Source organism: Chaetodon trifascialis, chromosome 5 (assembly GCF_039877785.1).
Source record: "Chaetodon trifascialis isolate fChaTrf1 chromosome 5, fChaTrf1.hap1, whole genome shotgun sequence".
In the NCBI taxonomy this organism is placed as follows: Eukaryota; Metazoa; Chordata; class Actinopteri; order Chaetodontiformes; family Chaetodontidae; genus Chaetodon; species Chaetodon trifascialis.
The window spans coordinates 13,049,351-13,071,949 of record NC_092060.1 but is presented as its reverse complement, the minus strand read 5'-3'; the positions used below and the strand labels follow the sequence as shown (position 1 = coordinate 13,071,949).

General features: G+C 45.4%; 4 protein-coding genes across 13 annotated transcripts in view; 1 reads left to right on the top strand and 3 right to left on the bottom strand.

The window, feature by feature from the left end:
* pdlim7 (PDZ and LIM domain 7) overlaps positions 1 to 7,128 on the bottom strand; it is a 33,031-nt gene extending 25,903 nt beyond the window's left edge. Inside the window, exons 1-2 of one of the 5 annotated variants that reach the window (XM_070962379.1) lie at positions 6,912 to 7,128; positions 4,514 to 4,612 (exon numbers count right to left, since the gene is read on the bottom strand). In XM_070962379.1, coding sequence (XP_070818480.1) covers positions 4,514 to 4,612; positions 6,912 to 6,938 — 126 coding nt within the window. In that variant the 5' untranslated portion in view covers positions 6,939 to 7,128. Of the gene's footprint in view, positions 1 to 4,513; positions 4,613 to 5,504; positions 5,612 to 6,637; positions 6,747 to 6,911 lie in introns of those variants that run through there. The other 4 variants (XM_070962383.1, XM_070962382.1, XM_070962381.1 and 1 more) reach the window with 4 other exon arrangements.
* Positions 7,129 to 7,833: 705 nt separating this feature from the next.
* On the top strand, positions 7,834 to 14,266 carry cltb (clathrin, light chain B). Of its 2 annotated transcripts, XM_070962384.1 has the most exons (6): positions 7,834 to 8,313; positions 8,934 to 8,980; positions 9,522 to 9,639; positions 9,878 to 9,989; positions 11,742 to 11,795; positions 12,586 to 14,266. In XM_070962384.1, exons 1-6 carry the CDS (start codon positions 8,151 to 8,153, stop codon positions 12,755 to 12,757), a joined length of 666 nt encoding a protein of 221 aa, XP_070818485.1. In that variant the 5' UTR covers positions 7,834 to 8,150; the 3' UTR covers positions 12,758 to 14,266. The 2 variants fall into 2 exon arrangements, with proteins under 2 accessions (XP_070818485.1, XP_070818487.1); XM_070962386.1 differs by lacking the exon at positions 11,742 to 11,795 and having other exon boundaries at positions 7,903 to 8,313.
* higd2a (HIG1 hypoxia inducible domain family, member 2A) lies at positions 14,219 to 15,539 on the bottom strand. The gene is made up of 2 exons (XM_070962387.1): positions 15,324 to 15,539; positions 14,219 to 14,762 (listed from the first exon to the last, which is right to left on the bottom strand). Exons 1-2 carry the CDS (start codon positions 15,508 to 15,510, stop codon positions 14,596 to 14,598), a joined length of 354 nt encoding a protein of 117 aa, XP_070818488.1. The 5' UTR covers positions 15,511 to 15,539; the 3' UTR covers positions 14,219 to 14,595.
* A 1,073-nt stretch (positions 15,540 to 16,612) lies between these two features.
* The window catches only part of ankhd1 (ankyrin repeat and KH domain containing 1), a 28,745-nt gene continuing 22,758 nt past the window's right edge, over positions 16,613 to 22,599 (bottom strand). For 4 of the 5 annotated variants that reach the window (XM_070962369.1, XM_070962371.1, XM_070962372.1 and 1 more), the window contains exons 30-39: positions 22,145 to 22,503; positions 21,762 to 21,914; positions 21,381 to 21,530; positions 19,178 to 20,726; positions 18,856 to 19,045; positions 18,416 to 18,541; positions 17,939 to 18,190; positions 17,642 to 17,826; positions 17,384 to 17,551; positions 16,613 to 17,251 (exon numbers count right to left, since the gene is read on the bottom strand). In XM_070962369.1, the coding sequence (XP_070818470.1) occupies positions 17,192 to 17,251; positions 17,384 to 17,551; positions 17,642 to 17,826; positions 17,939 to 18,190; positions 18,416 to 18,541; positions 18,856 to 19,045; positions 19,178 to 20,726; positions 21,381 to 21,530; positions 21,762 to 21,914; positions 22,145 to 22,503 (3,192 nt within the window). In that variant the 3' untranslated portion in view covers positions 16,613 to 17,191. The remainder of the gene's footprint in view (positions 17,252 to 17,383; positions 17,552 to 17,641; positions 17,827 to 17,938; positions 18,191 to 18,415; positions 18,542 to 18,855; positions 19,046 to 19,177; positions 20,727 to 21,380; positions 21,531 to 21,761; positions 21,915 to 22,144; positions 22,504 to 22,599) is intronic. The other variant, XM_070962374.1, reaches the window with a different exon arrangement.

Here is a 22,599-nt window from a genome sequence, read left to right as displayed (position 1 = left end):
CTGCAGTGGAACACCTAGCACTAACTCACCTTCAAACACTGCTGCGCTGATCACAACATAACACATTCACATCTAACTAGCCACACAAGAAATGCCCCCTGCGGGCAATCTATCAGTAAGCACTGAATTATTAATTCACCCCTCTAACAAGGCCTCTTTTCTGGAGTTTGTGTGTCTGTGTGTGTGTGTTTCTGGGTGTGTGTGAGGGAGAGAGAGGGGAGGAGTGTTTAAGAGTATACAAGCAATAAAGCAACAGATGGTCTACAGACAGTCAGACGGAGACACACAGAGAAACAGGAACGTAAGACTTGATGACACATCCAGCTGTGGCGGTGCACAGACATTCACAAATCTCCCCACTTGCTTACTGACTCGACATCATCTGCGACTTCCTCCGAGCATTTGATTTCAGAGGTGCGGCATGTGGTTGTCGACAGAAACCAGGTGGTGTTCCGGAGGCTCAGTTATGGTATCGTAATGTTTATGGAATGACGATGGCACGAGATCTGCGGCAGATCTACAGAGAAACTCCTCAGAGGAGTTTTAGGACTGCCCCAGTCTGGGGTTGACTCAGTGGAAGCAGCAGCAGTATAACAGTGTTAAGGCGGTATCTGGCTTCCTATATTTTATGCCTTTCCTGTTGAAACAGGATGTCGGCGCAGTCGTGCCGAGAGAGATACAAAGACCTCTGTCTTCTCAAGGTCACGGACGTCGAGAGAAATTCAAGACAAGCTGGCACAAAAGCTTGTTAGAAAAAGGTTAGGGCACGGTAGACTGTTTCTGAAGGCAGGATCGAACTCACAACAACTCGACTGAATGTCTCAAGATTTTCAGAGGTCAGCTTTCATGGCAGGAGATGCTGGTGTGACGAGGGCCTGGACGTTTAGCCCATGTTTGACCCATTCATATGAGATGGCTGTCAGGTGATAATCCTTCAGCATTCACACAGACTCAATTCAACAGCTGTAGCTCCAGAGACACCAGTGCAAGACCAAAGAATTACATTACATGAGTACCAGCACATAAAGGTAAGTTTCAGCTGCTGGTTAAAGGCCACTCCATTGATTTTACATGAGAAGCTCAGGTTACCGGTCATGGTCCTACTCATTCTGTGAAAACATTTGTATAATGTCTCTCGTGGCTTTGAGAGGTCTGAGGAAATAACCCTGATGATGTCATCTGATGTGGTCATCGGGGTTACCTCAGCTCGGGCGTGGAGACTGCAGATTTCTAACAGAAATGCTGCGTTACAAAGCGGAGGTGGAGAATCTAAAAGACGCTGACCGGGCTAAGGCTATAGCAAAAGACGCCGTCAAGCTGCATTATGGGAAATGTAGGTTGACACAAGTAAGCAGCAAAAACATTAAATCCCCAACCCTGATAGAAACGTCAGCTCGCCAGAGCCAAGCAGGGGGGTCAAGAAGCCAGGCCCACTGAGACATGCAGCTGTACCAGCGTCACAGAGCCACTCTGACAGGGTTCTAATGGCATTTCAGTTAAAAGGAGAAACGGCATTGCTTTCTAGTTATTTTTATATTTCCTTTGTTTTTCCTTAATAGCACGGTGAAAGGTCAAGAGAACTCAGTGCGGATTTCATCGGGTAGAAGTTTTTATGCATCTGCTCACACAAGGCGAAGAAAGCTAAAAAAGTGGGACGCTGATATAAAAAAAGACTCAACCTAAAGTTATGTACATATTTTTTCAGATGATAAATGGGTGCGCACATATTATGCTGAGGTCAAAATGTTATTTTTCCTTTCACAGTGACTTAACGGATTGTCTCGGCAGGGCCCGCTCTCCTCTGATCTCACTGTTAAAGTATTCCAGCGAGATCGGGGGAGTACATCACATGCACGATAAAAGTGAGTGTGCAAGACGTATTAGACACAGAGAGGAGACAAGCGGATTGTCTGTTGGCAGCGACAGGGTGGATACGAGAAAAATCCCAGGAATGCTGAGAAAGCATGGCTTTCCAGGCTCGCAGACAGAGGAGGCAGGAAACAAGCGCGTTCACGGAGCATGGAAAGCCACACACCAACTCACACACACACGCGGGAGGAATCAAGCCACAGACCTACAGCTTTCCAAATCAATATAAACCCTTCACATCTACAACACAGCGACACATACAGCAGAGATGATTACACATGAAGTTACTGGTGATGACAGTAAGACCACACTAAATAAGCATGAGCTCTGAATAAATCCAGTCTCAACATCGCTAATTGTCGCCTGATCTACACAAAAAAACAACGCGTCGCTCTTTCAGGAGGTATCACTGCCAATCTCTGTGCCTTACAGCCTTTTACTGAGCCTTTTGTCCTGTCACTCCACATGCTCCTCATTGTGTAATCACTTTTCACCGACTGTCTGGGCTGAGATACTTATCTCATCAGCGACAAGCCAGTAAAGAAAGACCACCCACTTATTTCATCCAGTGTAAGCTCACTGAGTGCAGGCCTGGCATTTCTTCCTGTTTCTAAGGCACACTGTATATCTTAGAGGTTTACGTCCCCTTGTTGGGTTGTTTTCATCCTCTGCGACTGTGTGATTCACTGTCCGGTCTTTTATGACGATCGCAGGGAGAGCCAGCGGTCCACCAGGAGGTACAGAGAGAAAACCTGTCACATCTTTATAACTCCTGCACCCTGAGGCCTGGCACACCGCTGGAAGAAGCCACAAAGATATTAGCCACTGGCCAGTCGTTACAGCTCCACTCTTAGCAGCTTTGGGTTGTTGTTTTTTTCCAAAGTGGGAGCCATTATCAAAGCTGCTTTGGCTAACCTGGGCTTAAGAAAATGTATGGAGAGACACGCAGGGGAAGGGCTTTGCAATACAGAAAATGCAAGTCACATCTCTGCCAAGAAACCATCATCATGATCAGCATGCGTGATGTACTTGGATTGCAGAAAAACTGGCCTCCTGCACTGGCTTATTAGTGAAGATCGTTCAGCTACAATCACAGATACGCCCACTGACGTTCACCCCTGCAGCCCGCCTCGCCTGTCTAGACTGAAATCCCTCAAAGTGCACTGCAAAGATCCCACCCGAAATCCCCGTTTTGTTTTGGGTCATTCGTCAAATAAGGTTTTTACATCCGTTTGGTCTTTTATGGGTAGAAGAAAATGTTTCTTGTCATGAATCCAAGGGGAACATTGCGTTTCTCACTGCGATGCCTGCCAGAGAACAGAGCAGATACAAGACATGTACTGACAAGGCTGCTGATAGCTGCTGCCCTCACCACAGGATTACGTCAGCTACACACACACACACACACACACACACACACACACACACACACACACACACACACACACACACACACACACACACACACACACACACACACACACACACACACACCTCAATGCTCGTTATGATACACCACAGACTCTATAGGCCATACATTAATCAAAACAACGTAAAACAGTACAACACTTCTTTGCCGATTTTCATCTTAACTCCATATCATAACTGTGACCTTTTGGCAGCGACACAGAAACCAAGAACTCTAAATGTTTGAAAGACTATGTGTGATAACCTTGAGAGGCTCGGGCCTGACCCATATAACTACCTATTAACTCCTAATTATCTCTAAAAGAGGAAACTGCAAATTCTGAACAAAACTGATGATTTAATAAATGTAAATCTATTCTAACATTTATAGATCACCCCAGCCTCTAAGGTAGCAATAGAACAAAGTCACTGGGGAACGAGTGCATGATGGATCTGTGTGAGCAATAGCTGGCAGCAATGGTGGAATGATTTTATGCGTGCGTGTGTGTGCTCTGCATGTGAGAGTCTGTGTGTTTGTCAGGCAAAGCAGCATGGTGCTGCACTTATAAGGCCTGGAAAGTTGTTGCTGTAGCTTCAATGGTGACAATAGTTTATAGAGCGTTCGAAAATACATTCAGCGACGAGGTGGTGGTCTGACGAGGAGCGGTTAAGCACTGCTGAGACCAACGACATGAACGATTAGTGTTATTAAAGCAAAGACACTGCGTGTTAAGACTGGCTGGATAAGGGTTGGTATATACCACTGGTGCCTAAACTGGGGGGCAGGTCCCTCTAGGGGACGTGGAGCCACTCCAAGGTGGCATGTGGGTGATCAGGGGAAAAATATAGAGAGAAACTAAGCTGAATGAACGTGATGCTACTGTGCTGGCCTGTGTTTCACTAAAATTCAATTTGAATTTGATTTTTATTAATTGCTTCCCCTGTCGTTGTCACTGATTGATAAAAAATTGTAGGGTGGGGGGAGTGTACTTTTTCAGCTTCTGAAGAGGGGGGTATGTTTATGCTTGAGAACCTCTGGCATATACCATAAAACATGACCACTACATGTACTGAACACCAACAGAATCTTGTCCGAAGACCAAGAGTTTTACTGTTTGTAAGCTTGGAGGAGCATAAATGACCGAACAGGACGATCGTCCATGCAAACCTACAAGAATCAGTGATCACAGATGCAGAGAAGAACAAAAGCTGACTCCAGTAACAAACGGTTTCTTACCCGTGACACGGTGAGGGGCATGCTGAAGTCCTTGCCGCCCTGCAGCCTGAAGCCCCAAGGCGCTGGGCCGCTGAGGGTTATAGAGTATACGTTCATAGCCTTGGAAGAAAAAGGAGGAAACAGTGTCTTAATTAGTCAGGAAGCCGAGAAAAGTTTTTCGAGGCCACACATCCCGTTGTGCATTATCCAAGCGGCCTCGCTGAGGTCATCTGCATACGTATCCTACACAAACACACGCGTTCCACACAGAAAGTGACATGTAAAGTATTTTCTTTCAGAGCATGTTGTGTAAAATCTCTGATAAAGAATAACCATCTTTCAACAAGACATTAAACTTTCTTCTCGCTTTGGTAGAAATAATCAATTTAACTATTTGAATTAGGCTATTTGCCACTGGGACACAACGTTCCTCCATGAATGAACACACAAACTAATAGGCTGCAGTCCCTTGTGTCATAATGGGAGGGGAGCGTTCATATAGAGGCATGCGGAGACATTCAGAGTGTAAGAAAGCATAGCACAATGCAAACGAGCGCCAGAGAAAACATCAGCATCATAAATCTACAATCAATTCAACACTTATCTTTCTTTCAGAGTGAGTACAGCCAACCCATTGTACTCACTTCATAATTCAACCATTAAAGTGAACTAGAACCAAAAGCCGGCCCGCAGCATATGCAAACTTGCCTCGACATCTCTGAATATTTTTCTGAATTTGTGTAATCCTGAAAACAGCGTGAAACTACGTCACCAGAGCTAATTATTGACACTGAATGGCAAGTCACCAAATAACCAGGTAATTTTAAGAACCCGAGGCAACCTGAGACGCGGGGCTATGTCACTGGCTCTTGCTGGCGAGTTACGGCTGTACCACTGACCTCTGTACCTGCGCCCCTAACACAGCCCCTCCTCCTCCTCCTCAACCCTGCCAGGTGTCATCACATGTCGTGACCCACAGCCAGGTACTAAAGATGCCACCACGCAAACCTACCTTGTCCTCAAGGGCCGGCCGATAGCCCAAACCTGGGAGAGAGCTTGAGAGTCAACAAGCTAGGGCAAGCAGATTCCCTCTCCGTTGGCAAACCCTACCCCCCCAAGCCCTCACTGTCTGTGACACAGGCGAGCCCTCGCCTCTCCTCACTCCTCAGAGGCTATATAAGGAATGTAAAACTACACCAAACTATTTCAGCCCAACACCCACATGAGTCACAGAGAGAGGGGGGAGAGAGGAGGACGGAGAGAGGTAACGTCAACTACCTCTACATTCTGGCAAATGCACACTATATAAAAGTCAATAGATTTTTTTTTTTTTTAAGTGTACTTGAGAGGCGGCAGACGGCCACAACCAAAGGAAAGCTTATGGAATTCTACATTCCTTCAGGAGGGCATGAAGCACAGCACAAGCAAACCAGCAATTATATTTAACATCAAGTCCTTAAAGCAACAGAGGAGCTCACAGAGGGAAAACCTGAAATGAGACGCGCTCATACAGCACATTAAAGAAAACATGTTCCTTGGCTGAAGTACTATGAAGCAACCAGGCAAACCCTCAAATAATCCCATCCATAAAAACTCATTTAACGGAAATCCTTTGAAGAGTTTATTTGTACGTGCCAACGCAACCCTGAGGATCATATAAACAGAATTCATTTGCCCAAACTTGGATTAGTTTGCTGTCACTTTTCTCATATTACACCTCCCACAGAGCAGTCCAAGAGCAGAGAAAATCAATTATGAGATAGACGATAACTGGAAAGACCCACAGAAGCAACAGGTAAGCTTGAGATAACAACTCCGCAAATTGATTATTTGTTTTAAACACATTATAATAAGAAGCCAGTGGAAGAAACAGTGTGAAGCCGGATGCATTTCAGTTAATTAACCAGCAGCCTAGATATAAAGCCAGCTGATACAGTAAACATGTTAGTAAAGCTCGAGCCGCTCATTGAAGCGACGTCGTCCCTGTTTATGGTATTGCTATTTATAATCTCTCAGGGTCTCACTGTCATATTTCTATGGGAAGTTGCACTTTTAATGCCAGTGCTGTGTACTATTACGCGGAATTATACGCTTTTTTGCTTCTCAGGTTAACAGGCTACACAATTATGAGCTTATGTAGCTTACTTTTAATTGATTTCAGCGCGTTCAATACAATGACTTGCAACAGGTAATTAGAGGCTCCACTGTGAACACTGAAGGCTGGAAAATAAAGCACTGAAATAAGCCTCAACTCTCCCAGTAAAAGCAGCAGGAAGACCGGACGAGTGATGGTTCAGAGGCGCTAGCCGGAGAGGAGCACAGCACGGCCTGTGCGGAAACTTCCACCGGGACAAAGTTGGCTTGAGAAACAAGAAGCAACAGCACACACGAAGGAGCGCGTCCGGATCAGTTCGCTCACCTCTCGGCCCTCCTGTTCGCCAGACATCGCGACTCGGCGTTGTGTGTAAGCGGGCTAACTGTCGGACTTCCTTGAAGCGGACGTCAGGAAGCCACCGTGGATCCCGTCGGTGAGCACCAGGATCATTCCCTCACAATCTTTTTTAGCAGGACTCGGCTGAAACGTCAGGAGTCACATGGGCCGCCGCCTCGTCTCGTACTCCTGTAGGCTGAGAGCCAGGAGAGGCCGAGCTTCACGGGCTCCTCAGCTGAGGGACCCAGCACATCAGAGGAAGCGGATTTCACACGGAAGGCAGTGATCAACACAAATGTCTCATCTGGACATGTGTTGCTTTTCCACCGTGAGATTAAATGAAAGTGCTGAAACCACACTGTAATAATACTGTTAAAAGCACTTGAGCATAATCAGGACAACGTGCTTTAAGTATGTAAAGTAAAAGTACTCACAGCAGGAAAATGGTCTCTCTGACTGTTATACTATTGTTTATCATTAGATTGTTATTACTCGTCCATTCATGTGTAAACAGGACTCACTGTTGTAGTTAGTAGAGGTGGAGTTCGTTGCCATTTTGTATAAGACTGACACTAATGATTATTTTCATGATACATTAATTATATTCTCCATTAATCGATTCATTGTTTGCTTTGCAAACAAAAACAGGAAAATGATGAGGAAAAACACCTTCACGATGCTTGTTTTTTCCAACCAATAAGTACCAAGTACTTATTTTACTTTTAAGCAATTGCTTCAATGGATTATTTTAACCGTTCAAATTATCTCCTGTCTCGTATTTCCAATATGAAATATGCTATTAAAAGTTATTATTATAGGTACAAGATAAAGTAACTGCACCATTTAAAACATCACTTTGAGATGGTTGAGTTTGGCCGCTCATAGACTGCAGGTCCAGGCCGAGTGCAGCAGACAACCAGCAGGTGGCGACAAACTGCAACAAAAGGGAAATGGTCCCCTCAGGGTGCTGCCCTGCTCCATCATCACAGTGGCTCAAGTGGAGAAATCATGAATCATCAGTGAGGGCCTGAAGTGAAAGCTTAGATTGTTCATTACAGACAGGTCAATTGTTTCCCACAGTAGCCAACTTGGAATAGCTCACATTCGACTAAAATACTGAAGTTGTTTCTATCAACGTTGCACGACCGGTGGCCTAATTTAGGGGCTGTGACGTTAGCTAGCTAAACCTACCGAGCTCAGTTAAACTTGTGAGCACTTTTGTGAAAGATGGCTGACAACGGAGTACACCCGGCGGAGGAGGACCCAGCTGCTGCTTTTCTGGCTCAACAGGAGAGTGAGATAGCGGGGATAGAGAACGACGGCGAGGGATTTGGGGCGCTGGAAGCGGCGGACGACCAGCAGCCGTCTCAGCTGCAGTCGGTCAACTATGGTAAGTTTGTGATTGAGCTAATGTCAGCTAGCAAGCACATAAGCTAACTAAAGCTAGCTAACGTGCCTGGCGGTACTGAAGTAGGGGTAGTTTGCGGAGAATGACCACATCCCTATATATTATTCAGGACATCCCTTGTTGAGACAGTCAGATGGTGTATTTGTCAGCTTGCATTGGCTAAGATATTCATTCACAATTACACCAATGTAGCTTCAGCCCTGTAACATTAGCGTAGCTGGCTGACGGAGTTAGTTTCTCAACGTACGTCAGTAAACGTCAGTCATTTTCCAGCACACTGACCTTATTTAGTAACGAAGATATGTCAAACTATATAACCTTAGTATTTTCAAACATCGATCATGACCAAGCAAGTTTATGTAGGCACTGAGCTTAATGGTACTAGCAAAGTGTTGACACTTCTCCGGATAAACCTGTCCTGTCAGGCATCATCGGGGCTGAACAGGTGCAGCTGCATTCTCTGTGGTCTTAGCCGGAAAGTTCAGTTAACCTGGGAGCAAAGTGACAGTAAGCCAACCCAGGTGAGGGGGAAGGACAGCGAACTGCAGAGCTGCAAGAAGCCCATTTTAACATTACACTTTGTTTCCTTACGACAATGTTAGACGCTTTCGAAGACGAGCCTGCCACGGTGAATGGGGACATGTTTCAGGTGAGCTCAGTGTGTCTTTTTCTTGTCTCCTAAGCTGCATTTAATATGTTTATATGTGCGGCTGAACTTTATTCTGAACCAGAGCTGCAACGATTAATGGATTAACGAGTAGACTAGTGATGGATTAATTGGTTTGAGTAAAACTTTAAGTTAAAAAAAAGTACAAATTCTCTGGTTCCAGCTTCTTAAATTTGGATATTTTCTTGTTTCTTCACTCCTCTATGACAGTAAACTGAATATCTTTGGGTTGTTGACAACACAAGACATTTGAGGACATCTTCTTGGACTTTGGGAAATACTGATCGACATGTTGGAGACCAAACAACTAACCGATTAATTTATAAAACAGATTAATCGACATTGAAAACAGTTGTTTTTAGCCCTAGCTTGAACACCACCAAATATCTTGATTTGCTTTCCTGTTATTTATTTATTAGTTTGCACTGGCATTCCTCTGTTGTGATGTAATGGGTTCATCTACCCAGTATTTGGATCCAATAAGCTGTTTATAATGGAGTAAATGTTTTCTGTCCTCCAAAAGGAGTCCAATGGCCCAACAGACAACTATGCAGCCATTGCCCAGGTGGATATTCAGAGGCAAGAGCCAGAGAGTTTACGCAAGTGGAGGGAGGAGCAGAAGACACGCCTTGATGCATTAGGTGAGCAAAGATGTTCTCCCTGGACAGTGACTCACACTGTGTGACGCACTTCCTCCTTTGCAGATGTGACAAGTCACTGTGATTTTGTCATTTTGATGTCTTTGTAGTTAAGCTTGTAAGACGAACGATGTAGCATATCTGTTTGTGCCACATTTAGACCTAATAACACACCGGCTCTTTTCTTCTACTCTTCCTCTTTTGGGGACGATGTTGGTCTCTGTTATTGTACCCTGACAAGACTCGGCATCCAAGGCAGCAGAGGCAGAGTGGAGAGAGAAAGCCAAAAAGGAGTTGGAGGACTGGCATGTACACCAGAGTGAGCAGATGGAGAAGAACAAGGCCAACAACAGGTTAGGGTCTGACATGTCCCCCGTTAACATGCAGAGAAGGAACAGGTGGTTTATCATGATGATGTGATGATGCTGTAATCACTGCACTGAGATCATTCTATTCAGATTATCAACTCAAGTGTTGTATCGACAGATTGTACTTGTTCAGTGCGTCACCAGAGCTCTGACTGTGTAGACTGGAAGGAGGAACATACCTTTACATAGCTTCAACAATTTTAACTGTCATTGTTTCATTATGCCCATATCAGACTACACAATATTTTTGTTTTTGATGATGGTCAGCGTGTGAGATCTAATGATCACACTGCCGGAAACTCTTGTTGTGTCTTGTCAGGTAACTGGCCATACTACACATATGACCCCGACTAATCACAGCACGCCTTATCTCACGATCACGCACGAGTTCAGGTGTCATTGGGGAGGTGGGTGAAGCAGCTGTCAGTCAAACTGACAGAAGCGTAGTGTGTGATGCTGACCACCTCATTGGTAAACTCTCAGGAGCATGTGGTGGGAGATGTCAACTAGGCGTGTCAAGACAAAAAAAATATTCTGACATGCTAGGCTTTTTGTCGTCGCATCCCAGACGCTGGACGACAGGTCGCTTAGCATGTCACGCTACACGGGCAAAGACACCTGAGTGTTGTTCACAATTTCACAAAATCGTCTCACAATTAGATTTGTGTAGTCTGATCCAGGCATTAATGGATAACCAAGCTCCTGGATGGATTATAAGAACAAGCTACAGCTCAGCAGTTTTAAAGTGTGTCACTACTTACTTCCGTTACAGAGCTTTATTATTATTATTTATTTGTTCTTCTGAACGAAACACTTGCGATCGACACAGCACTACTACTTAGTAGTGGCACTGGGGGATTTCTATAAACAAGATGAGCAATAATAATTAAAAGGGAGTTATACTGTTCGGGTAATCATGGATTATCACAAACAACGGCTCACCTTACGCTCAACGTGCCACAGCCTGGCTGAGAGGGAGGAGTGAAAGTGCACCGTTATGAAGGATTTCTAACACGAGACAAAACGACAGCATCACTGTCAAACTGTTTTATCTCAATTATGCTGTTTTCATAATTGTTTGAAGTCATCACAGTTGAAAACAAGGTTCGATTAATCCCCCAGCCCTAACTGCTGATGGCATTTTTTTATTGCTGATGTAAGAGCAGCCTGTCTACGACTCAAAGACTGTTATTTTAGTCTGATTGCATTCAACGTTGTACGTTACGCTGAGAAAAACATTGCAGGCTTTTCCTTTTCTTGACCAAGCTAACCCGTTCTTCTCTCACACTTTCCAACAGACTCTGTCCAAGTCTGGCACGGTATCACTCTGCATCTGTGGCTCTAGCTCTGGCCAGTTTCTTCCTCTGTGTCTGTGATAGCACTGAGAGACAGTCCTCTGATGAGCTGTTAGTCTACAGCTGTGTGTCCAGTTAGACCGCCTGGAAAACGAAACAGGAAGCTGGCTAGCTAGAGGGAATGCAAACAGCAGAGAGCAAACGTCTGCAGCCGACTGGAATGCTTCGCCATTCCAGGCTTGTTTATCGGCAACAGTGGAAAGATCGTAGCTAATCTTAAACCAGTTTAAACCTTTTATTTCCACCTCGGTAGAACTGTCTCTCAGTCGCTCACATAATCGTTTGAATGCAGACCCTAACGTTTCTCTGCCTGTTGTCTGACACTGAAACTGTTCTCCTTTCTCCTTCTTTTCCTGCTTTCTTGGCCTTGCCTGCGTACTAGGATTGCTGACAAGGCTTTCTACAAACAGCCCAACTCTGATGTTATAGGCTTTGTGTAGGTTTAGAATTCTTCTGCTTTTTAATGTTGTATGAACTCCCCCCGTGAGTCACCGCTAGTTTATTTCCACCTGATGCATGCGCAAACACTGACATTGTTTATTTTTGAAGGCCTAATTTGGTATTTCTTCCATTTTTTTACTGTTGCATTGGTTATAATAAGGCGGCACGGTGGGGCAGCAGGTAGTGCGTGTGCCTCACAGCAAGAAGGTCGCCGATTCGATCCCCGGGTCGGGCAGGGCCTTTCTGTGTGAAGTTTGCATGTTCTTCCCGTGCATGCGTGGGTTCTCTCTGGGCGCTCCGGCTTCCTCCCACAGACCAAAAACATGCTCATTAGGTTAATTGATGACTCTAAAACTGTCCTTAAGTGTGAGTGTGAGCGTGAATGGTTGTTTGTATGTATATGTTGCCCTGTGATCGGCTGGCGACCGGTTCAGGGTGTACCCCGCCTCTCGCCCATTGACAGCTGGGATAGGCTCCAGCCCGCCCCGCAACACCCGAAAAGGGATAGTCGGGTATAGACAATGGATGGATGGATGGATGGATGGATGGATGGATGGATGGTTAGAATAAATATAAAACACATCTCCAACAAAGTATAAGATTGGTTAAAGAACTGCATGAAGTTAACGTGGATCTTATGCACAGGTGCTGTTGGTGTGATTGACGTTTGTGGTTGAGCACCGTGTTTGGCTCAAACGAGTTTGCTGGAATGGAAAGCGTTCTGAAATCCCTCGAATATTGCAACAGATTAATTTGTCTTTCTCCGGTCTCCCTCCCACCTGTAGAGCATCAGAGGAGGCTTTCCTGGCAGAGAGCGATGGTGACAGCCCAGGATCTGAATGGGAGCGAGTAGCCCGCCTCTGTGACTTCAATCCCAAAACCAACAAACAGGCAAAGGATGTTTCTCGAATGCGCTCTGTCCTCATCTCCCTCAAACAGACGCCTCTCGTTCGCTAGAGGAGGCCGCGTGGAGTTTTCTTTTTGAAACATTGCCTTTTCAGTTTTAACCTCACATTGCATCAGAAGAGTTTGTATGCCCCTTTTCCATAAAACCCCTGGTATGTTTCTAACCTTTGAAAACTTCCTGCTTTTCTCGATGCCTATGATATTGAAGTAATATACTGAATCCCACTCTCCTGTGAGGAGGTGGACGACTCTTGTTACAACATCCTTTAGATTGTATCACTGCTACACTTAAGAAAATATTGTTACTGTAAGTTAAACATTTTTATTCCCCTTTAACTTATAAACTGTTCTTAGGTCAACCTTGCCGCATGCCTCTGCCAATATTTTGGATGCACAATTTTTTAGTTTTTCCACAAATTTGCATTTAGGTCAATGTCAAACACTTACTTAAGCACTATTGCATCTTAGATTGTAACCACTTTTGCCTCTCATCAGTGTACAATTATAAACAGTCTTTGTTGACATTTGACGTGTTGTGTCCCTCCTCACCATATTTAACGTACCTAGCGTATGTTTCTCATTTCAAATGCATAAGCTTGTGGCCTTTTTGATGTAGCTCTTACACCAGTTTGAGTATTTAGCCAGAAGGGTTTCCTCTTCGATTAGATTCCAGCAACAAAAAAAAAAAAAAGACAAAAATCACGACCAAAGATTTCTGCTATCGTTGAAAATTTCAGACTTCACACAATTAAAGGCTCGTTCAGTTTTTCATTTCACTGATTTTTCTCAGCAGATGTTTGGGTTTTTTTGCACCTTTCTTGTGTTACACCGTTTTTAATTTTGTAAACCGCAATCAATTACGGAGTCAGTGTCGACACTAATGTCTGCGCATTGTTTCACTTGTTGCCTATTTGGACATTATGAATACTGAAAAAAGTGAATGTTAAAAGGGAACTGGGGAATGAAAAGAGTGGCGTGTGATCACCTAAAGTAATTTGTTCTGAACAGAAATTATGTGGCCCAGTGCCAACATCCACCCTTGCATACACTCAAATGCACACAGCTGAAGGCTGTGTTACTGTATGTAAATTGGCATGAACGAGGGATTAACCCACTTTTTAAGCATTAAGATGTTTCCAGGTTTAGTTCTGTACTCATGAGGGCACGGTTTTAACAATGCACCAGCCTCTGAAATGCCTCTGCAGAAGTAGATTTCACAAAGTGCTGTCCCACAGTTGAAGGCCTCCTTCTCAAAGGATTGTCAAGTGAAACTGAAAGCGTGGAGTGTTTAAGGTGGACGTTGAGATTGGGCCTGTCTTTTGTACAAATGCCTCCTCCCACTTAGATCTACTCATGCTGGCCATCGATATGAAAAACTGTTCACCAAGAATTTCCCCACTGATTTTTATTTTATTTTATATATAACCTGTGTAATAAAGGCTGTAGAAGGAGTAGGTCTCCCCCTGAATGCAGTTGTGAGTGTGATTGTTTATCTCAAACACACACAGGACACCAGGTTCAACACAGGTGTAATGTGGATCATTTCAGTGACAACACATGGAGGCAGAAGACATCCAACCACACAGAGGAACAAGGGCCATGTCATTTCTATTCATCAGCGTTTTGCTTCAGCGCTACTACAGCACAATACGAGTAAAATCCAGCCTGCTTACTCAGCCTGGTAAGAAGCTGATTATACTTTGTTGATGCAAAATATATCTTCAAGAGAAATTCACTTCTCAAACAATAAATAGTGTTGGCCTTGACACAGTTATCTGAATAATGCTAAGAACTTAACGCATCATTCAGTCCATTCAGACAGCAAGATCAGTCCCGCTCCATGGTGGATGTGGTCTGATGCCGAGTGGAGATGTGGGAGTGGTCTGGCTTCATTGCTTGGGTTTCATAGCTGTGGCAAAGACTCCAAAAATAATGGCAACAACGGTGAAGCCCTGAGCAAAGATACGGCCCCTCATCAACAGCTGGGACTGTCTGGTTTTCCCTTGATGGAAGGCACGGAGACCATACAAGAGCGCTCCTGCTGTCCCCAAACAACCTGGAGGATGAGGAGGAGTAAATGTGGAGTTAGGAGCAGGGTGTGACAACAATGCACAGGCTGACAGGGACCGGACCAGAGGCAGAGTCCAGGTCTACTGCACGGTCCTCTGGCATAGAGACGCTATTCAGTCTAGGGCTATTGCCAATGTCGATGTTCAGACAGATGTATGAAAACTCGGTAACTTGAAACCGACAGTCCATTGTTACACACTACAAGAAGTGAGGAAAGGCTTTTGAGTGTTGAGATGCCTGAACCTTGAAAACATTTCACCAAGGTCGCAGTGGCTCCTCGTTGTTTCAAACTTTAAGCAGGTTAACCTTCATAAAACCAATTCTGACAGTTTCCTCCCTGAGCCACAGTCAAAGAGCGGCTAAAGCTAATTGTTTGGGTCACTGTCAAACGTACAGTCTGTTGGCTATTTTTCCTCTAATGTTAGCTGACGTAGCTCCTGTTTCCTGACGTCTTACAATCAGTTTAAGTAGAGGTGAATTAGAAATCACTGATTGAATCACAGTGAAAGACGCACTGACACGCTGTTACCTTGCTTGTGTAACTCACCTAGTGGGACGAAAGGGTTCTCCTTGGTTTTTCGGATGAATTTTTCTTTGAAGGGCTCATCTCTGACCTTCGGCAAAGGGGTGAAGCCTTCAATGATCGGAGGTTGAGAGAAGTCAAATGGCACATCTCCTGCAGGAGATGTTTTCACCGTCTGCTCAGCGACCGCTGGTGTTGATACCGCCGCCATGCTCACCTCGGCCTGCGCAACAAAATGAACAGAAGAACTACACTTCCGGTTACACTTTGCCCCCAACCTTCACAATAAAAGTGCTGATATTTTAAACAGCGGGAATGACAGATACGAGTGCCATTGTGTCGCCTCCTGGCGTCTGTCATGTCTGCATTGTGCATGATACACAGCAAACTCTGCTCAAGAGCTTTAAAGAGAAAACAAACGTGTTCAAAATGTCAGTATGCATTGATGCGTACTGCCCTATGTATAAACAACAAGGCTCCACGTCAGTGAAAGAGCATGGGGATATGACAATTGTACATTTGCATATAAAATCTTGAATAAAGCACGAGACTTAATGCAGAAACTTCTTTCAAATATGAGAACTAAGTTCTATAGTTGGTAGTTGTAACATTTTTGATGATAAAGTGAGGCCCACAGGGTCAGATTAGTATTGTGTAAGTAGACAAATTAGATACATATTCCACTTCAATATTATGAAGTCCTAAGACAACATTTTGTCACATCACAGGATGTTTGCTATTAGCAGGTAAATGACTGATATTTTAATAGTATTACTGATGAAAGTGTTTCCTAAGCGCTTTACTTTTAATAAGATCCCCACTCTCACCACTGGGTGGCAGCAGTGAATAAAGTTCAGTGTTCCAAGTCACCAAATCTCAAAAAGGACAAGTAGTGATGTTGTATTTTGGATTGGAAACATAGTTTTGTCTCTAATGGCACAGTGAAAGATTACATTTACAGTACATTTTCCGAACTGCATATAGTCATATATTAAACTTTCCAATTGGGTTTATTGTCAAATTCCATCAGATGTATCTTGTTGAAGTGACCTGAACTCCTCGCTAAGACAAAAACTATACGTCTTACAGTTACGTATAATTATGTATAGTATCTTCATAAAAAAAATACATATTCAGCAATATTCAGGGTAATTTGCAACCATAAAAGCAGGTTTTGAGGCAGTTCTTGGACTCCAGCTGTGAGAACAGGCAAGAAACAGATGATGCCCAAAAATTTCATTGTAAGAAAAATCTTGATGTCTGCTGAACATGCAAATAAGTAAAAGATGATCTTTCATAAAACAGCACACAAATACTTTTCAATCTTTTTATTGAATATTAAGGTAAATATTTCACATTAATACAGGCTACATAAAGTAGAGCCACTATACGACATGAAATTTACTCTCATTTTAACCCTTTTTAGTATGTAAACAATTATACATGTATTTACCACTCTAAAAGGTTCTGATTTCTCTTTCTCTTTAGGTAATCATCATCTAGTTCTGGGCCAAGTTTAAATAGCTACTTCATGTTGAGCCCCCTGCAGCCCAAGAACGGTGTATGTGGGTTTAAGTCAAAATCGCTAAACTACGCAGAGAATGGATCCTGTTGAACAGGTGATCGCGCATGTTTGTTTGCATCATCGAGACACTGCTAACAGCTCTCGCCCAATTTCCTCTTTTCCTTGTTTGAGATAGGCACATCAAAGAATGGCGTCAAGACAACTTCCAATTCTTCAACCTCCGCTCTGCACTCACAGGTCTCCACTAAAGTTAACATGTTGTACGTTTTTCTTTTTTCCTTTGTCTTATTCGGTCATATTCGTCAGTTGGTATTTCATGTTTGCGCTGTGGGTCATGCTGTGTGCGTTTGATTGCTGTGGACGCTGTCTAGTTGACGTGGTTCAGGTGCACATTGCCCACATGAGGTGCCCAGGTACCAGGCCACACCTGAAGGGAAATAGGACAAAGGAGCAGGTGTTATAACGGCTGTAGTCAAATATTGTATCAGACTAACAGCAGAAATACAAGCCTGACAGCTGAACTTTGAGCATGTGCTCAGACAGCATAAGACGACATTACCTGCTGTTGTGGATCAGAGTTATCTGCATTGTTTGGGACCACTTTGATTATGGGGCTCCATGCGGGGTCACCGGCGTGCAAACCATTGTACATTGGTCCCCCTGGCCCCTCTGCTATTGGAGGATGAGGGGGCAGCATGGTTCCTCCATACATCGACATAGGCATTCCCTGAACAGACAATAACGGGTGATTGGTAAAAGGTGTGTACAGAAGAGGAAGAGAGGTTAAATCTTCTACAGAGCTACAGCTTCATGTCACCTTTGGGAAATCCATGTAACTGTTGGGCAAATGCTGAGGCTGGTGGTAGTTGTTAGCAGGGTTTGCGATGCCTGTGTCATCCTGCTCCATGGGCTGGTGCTGAGAGAAGGCCGACTGCTCTGCCTGCAGCTGAGGGTGCATCATGTGGCTGCTCATCAAGGGCTGGGACCAACCAGACATGGCTTCTGTACCAAGACGCACAGCAGGTTCGGATTATTAAGGATATCAGTTTCGAGTGCACACTCACTGAGATTTGACTTCATTCTAACAGAAAAGGAAACCAAAATTTACTCTTACCCGAAGCGCTCCCAACCCCGAACGACCAAATGCCTCCCTGTCCAACAGATGCCGTGTAGCTGGTGGTGAGGAGGGGTGGGTTGACAGAACCTGTCTGCCTGATCCTGGCCAGCCGCTCTGTGCCGATGGGCGGGGGAACCTTCCGGTCCTGCTGCGAGGAGCTGCCTTGCTTAGGCTGGGAGGGAGGAGCCACAGCTGAGGTGGAAAGGGCCGAGGATGACACCGTAGAGGGAGGCGGGACAGGAGATTCACCTATTAGAAAAGAGACAGTAAAGGAGGAAATAGTCATTTCATTTGCACATTGCCTTAAAGACACAAACAGCTTACTAAAGAAAAAATGGGTTTAATGGATAAACTAGCCAATCTAAAAAGATCTGTTTCAAAACTGCTTTTCTAAAAGCCTGACATGATAACTCAAGGCTGGAAAGTCATAAAAAGCTGACAATGCTCAAAAGAAGAAGAGAATGAGCCGAGTACCTGATGTGGATGCACTCCATGGATGAGGGGAAAAGTGCTGTCTGCTGAATGAGGGTGTGCCAACTGGTGTATGACCATGCAGATACACAGGATTGCCAGAGATACTGGTGGCATAGCTGGTCAGTGCTGTGGGTCCAGACAATTAAAGAGGCAGCTCATTATTCAGCACAGAAGGAAAACTGTACCTCAGAACGCCGACTTACTAAAAACAAGGCCCTGTTTTAAGACATGTTTCTACTATGCAACATCTACACACGTATATGATTCCATCCTGTTTTGATAGATGTGCATATATATTGTTTCTACACCCATTTCGGCAGGCAGTTATTTGTGAGTTGGGATCCTCTTAAAACTCATTCTTAATCTCAAAGGAATTTTAAACCAGTTAGATAAACGTCAACAAAACGATCTTGTGCAAACTAAAATGAAAGCAATCATACCAATGGGGCTGTTGACCATCCTCTGTGAGGCAGAGCGGTAGCCAGGGGCTTTGGAGCTGTCTGGAGGAGGTGGGGGCATCATATTCTCCATCTGGCCCATGCTCATGTAGGCTGGTGGCGCTGAGTATGACTGCTCTGGGGGTGATCGAGCTGGCAGGTGGCATGCACCCCACACCTGATTGTTTCCAACCTGCAAGGCAACCACAATCAGAATTAATGGGTGCATGACTGATGCTTTGTAATAGCCAAAGAGGAACCTTGACGTTGTTCTGTTTACCAAGATGTCTGGATACTGTTCAAATTATACGTTACATCAACTGACCTGGCTGTTGTTATCAAATATGCTGCTGAAGTTGAAGAGGCCTGCAGCACCGAAGTTGGGGGGCATCTGCTGAGGCTTGCCTGCACCGGCCACATGCTGCATCTGGGAACCGTTCATCATCCCGAGGTTAGCAGAGACCTGAAGGGAGCCTGGAGCCTGGGCTTGAGCTTGGGTCTGGGCTTGTGGAGGCAAACTTGTGGGCTGGGATGTCTGGTTTTGGGTCTGTTTCGGAGGTTCTTGCTGAGCATTGAAGGGCACAAACACAGACTGTTGCTGCTGTGTCTGCTGCTGTTGTTGCTGCTGCTGCTGCTGCTCAGGCAGGGAGTAGTAAGGCCCAGGTGGCTGCATACGATGGGAGACTCGGGGCGCAGGGGCTGAGAAGTGGGGTACAGTGTTGTTGGCGTGTGCAACATTGTGTGAGAGGACAGGAGGAGGTGCGGAGGGGAGGTGGGAGCTGTGCTGTGGGGTGAGAAGGGGTGGTGGAGCCTCTGAAGATGGTGCAGAGGAGGGAGGGGGAGGTAACTGCTGCCGAGGCTCTGGCTTGGGAGGTAAAGCCAGGGCGGGAGCAGAGAAACCCAAAGAGTTGATGCTCTCACTGACAGAAACAGGCTGGTTCTCTAGAGGTAGAGAGGGCTTGTCTTTTCCAGGAGGGGCAACAGCACTGGGCTCTGTTTTAGTTGGTTGGATTGGGGGCTGCGAGATAGGTCCTACCGGCTGCTGAGGGGCATTCGCGGTAGTTGTAGTGGAACTCTGATGTGCAGGAGAACCTGTGCCTCGTACTGCATTGCTACCACTAGTCGAAGTGGCAGCAACAGACACAGGGGTGACGCCAGCAGGCTTGGGGTCAGGGGCGAAGAGCTGTTTTCTGACAGACGAAGGAGTGGGGACGCTCGGCTGGGGATTGTACGGGGTAGGATTAGGGGTATGAGGCGAGCCTGCAGTTGTAGACGTGTTAGGAGCAATGGTGGTGGTGTTGGTGGTCGTGACTGAGGCTCCCGAGCTGGCTGTGTTGCTGTGCTCACTATGGGTCGAGTTGGGTCTGGCCTGGCCTCCGGTGCTGCTGGTTCCTCCATTGTGTTTGGGGGAGCTATTAGCACTACCTGGACTCACAGGACGCACAGGGAAGGGTCCCCAGGTACTGGCGGCGGGAGAGAAGGTGCCACCGAACTGGGCCATGGGTAGACGAGGGTGTCTGATCTGGTGCATGGTCTGAGCAGCCAGTAGAGCCAGCTGAGGGTGGGCGTATGCCAAGGGCAGAGACACAGGGAAAGGCTGTCTGACGTTTGACGACAGCCCCTTCCCGATCTTCCCCCCGGCCTGAGAGGAGGATGAAGACGAGGATGAAGAGGGCTGGAAGGAGACGCCTGTGGAGGTGACCAACGAGCTCAGTGCCTTTGGTGCTGCAGTACTGGGGAAGGAAGCTGAGGCCGTTTTCGAGCCTGGGGCTCTGATGTGATTCCGGGGGATCAGGTCTTCAAGCTCTTTGGCTGGGTCTTGGATTAGAGCGTTGATTAGCTGGACTGCATACCTTGTAGATTCTGTGCCTCCTCTGAAACAGCAAAGCATGCTTTCTTCAGACTACACTCTTATGTTAAAAAGTATAACAAATAAAAATTGAATTACTTTCAATTACAGTTAAGTTTCTCCAAAGGTCTGCAGCACATGCAGTTATGAAGCTAAAAACTGGTGACTACTATCGCTGCTGCCTAGTTCTCATGCAATCAGCCTTCTAATCCTGAAGATCTTATCTTCTATCTAGTTTGGGGTTGCATTTTGCTGGTGTTGTTTGGTTCAGTGTAAAAAAGTAAAGCCGGCCCTTGAAAAGTGCGATTGTTGTCATGACAGAGACAAATTTTGTGTTGTGAGTGCTGATCATCGTATGTATGCAGATGAATTGATTATATTTTCATCCTGCAGTGCAGGCTTCAGCAGCTCTGGTGTATATGAGATTGATAAGGTGATGACCTTCACATTACATTTAATACCAAAAAGAATGCAGATGTTGAGATGTTAAGACAAAAGAAAATTAATCCTCCCTGAATTCTACTTAAATGAAAGTGGTCTGTTGCTTTGTAGGCCTGACCCTGGAGAAATGAATGACATCTTTCAGACTGGGCTTACATACTTAATGCAGCTAACCAAGTGTTATACTCCAGTTGCAGTGGTGTATACACTCCACCAGAGGGCATTGTTTTTTTTTTACCTTATTGTGATCATCCTCTCCCCGTTCTTGTCCTTCTGTTTGTCGACATCAATGTGAGCTCCTGTCACGTCCTGGATGGCTGTGATGTTGCAGCCTCCTCTGCCCATGATCCGAGACACGACGGAGGCTGGCACAGACAGCTTCTTTGATCTTCAAGAGAAGCAGTGACATTTCATTATTTATGTGTCTATACTGGCAGTTTGTAACACTGCAGATTGTAATTTACATCTACTGACACCCAAAAAACAACCAAGTTCCAGGTAGAATTTTAAAACCATCTTTTTCTTACAATTGCTAGACATAAAGTAAAACTTGGCCATGTCAATGAAAACCCTGTGAAAGGTTGCAGTATAAATGGACGACAGTGAATGAACCACTGACCTTCTGACCACCTCCTTCCAACCTTCTTCTCTCTTCTGGCCTCTCTTGGGGCTTGTGAGGCTGAGTTTACTGTTGGGTGAGGTGACAGGAAGAGCCATGGTCTTGAATGGAGAGGGCAAGGAGTTGGAGGTGGAGTCGATCATGTCAGGAGCTCTGTGACAAAACAGGCAAAGCTCTGGTTTAATTGGATCACAGTGATGAAGGTAAAATCTGTTTTATGTCATGCTGATTGACAGAACAGAATGCTTTGAAGTAAACTATTCACTAAAGTGACAATATAAATCTGCAACTGAACAAAACTACAAATAGTTCCCACATTCAGTATTTTAAAACTCCGCAGATAAGCGGCTACAAACACACGAGCTGCTCCAACAGGGACTCACTTTTGCGTTGGTTTTGAGATGGAGACTGTGACCTTGTTGTCAACCTTGCCGTCACTCTGCGGCTGAGGACAATGTCTCTTCTCTGGGCCGCGCAGGAGGATCTGGGACTGGGCCACTCCTGAGGAGGGGGCTGAGGAGGAGGAGGAGGAGGAAGAGGAGGAGGAGGATGAGGCGGAGGAGGTGAGGTCAGGGAGGTAGTTGAGCTCCTGACTCTTGCCCCCGCTGCTGCTGCTCTCACTGGCACAGTCGGTGCTATCCAAGGGGTCAGAATCGCTGTTGCCACCTGTCACTCCCCCACCCCCACCCCGGGGCTCACCGTGGATCTTGTTCTTGTCAGCCTTGTGCTGTGCTAGTGCAACCTAGAGGGAAGACGCATACACAGGTACTTGTACATGTGTAGTCTGGATAATATGCAAAGCACACCGTGAATCAATCAACAAGACAAACAACAGCAC

Excerpts from the sequence above, each read along its gene's own strand:
- cltb (XM_070962384.1), top strand. The coding sequence starts at position 8,151 with ATGGCTGACAACGGAGTACACCCGGCGGAGGAGGACCCAGCTGCTGCT. Across the intron at positions 8,314-8,933 it reads GCTGCAGTCGGTCAACTATG|ACGCTTTCGAAGACGAGCCT; the intron begins GTAAGTTTGTGA and ends CGACAATGTTAG. Across the intron at positions 9,640-9,877 it reads GACACGCCTTGATGCATTAG|ACTCGGCATCCAAGGCAGCA; the intron begins GTGAGCAAAGAT and ends TACCCTGACAAG.
- higd2a (XM_070962387.1), bottom strand. The coding sequence starts at position 15,510 with ATGGCGGCGGTATCAACACCAGCGGTCGCTGAGCAGACGGTGAAAACA. Across the intron at positions 14,763-15,323 it reads GAACCCTTTCGTCCCACTAG|GTTGTTTGGGGACAGCAGGA; the intron begins GTGAGTTACACA and ends CTCATCCTCCAG.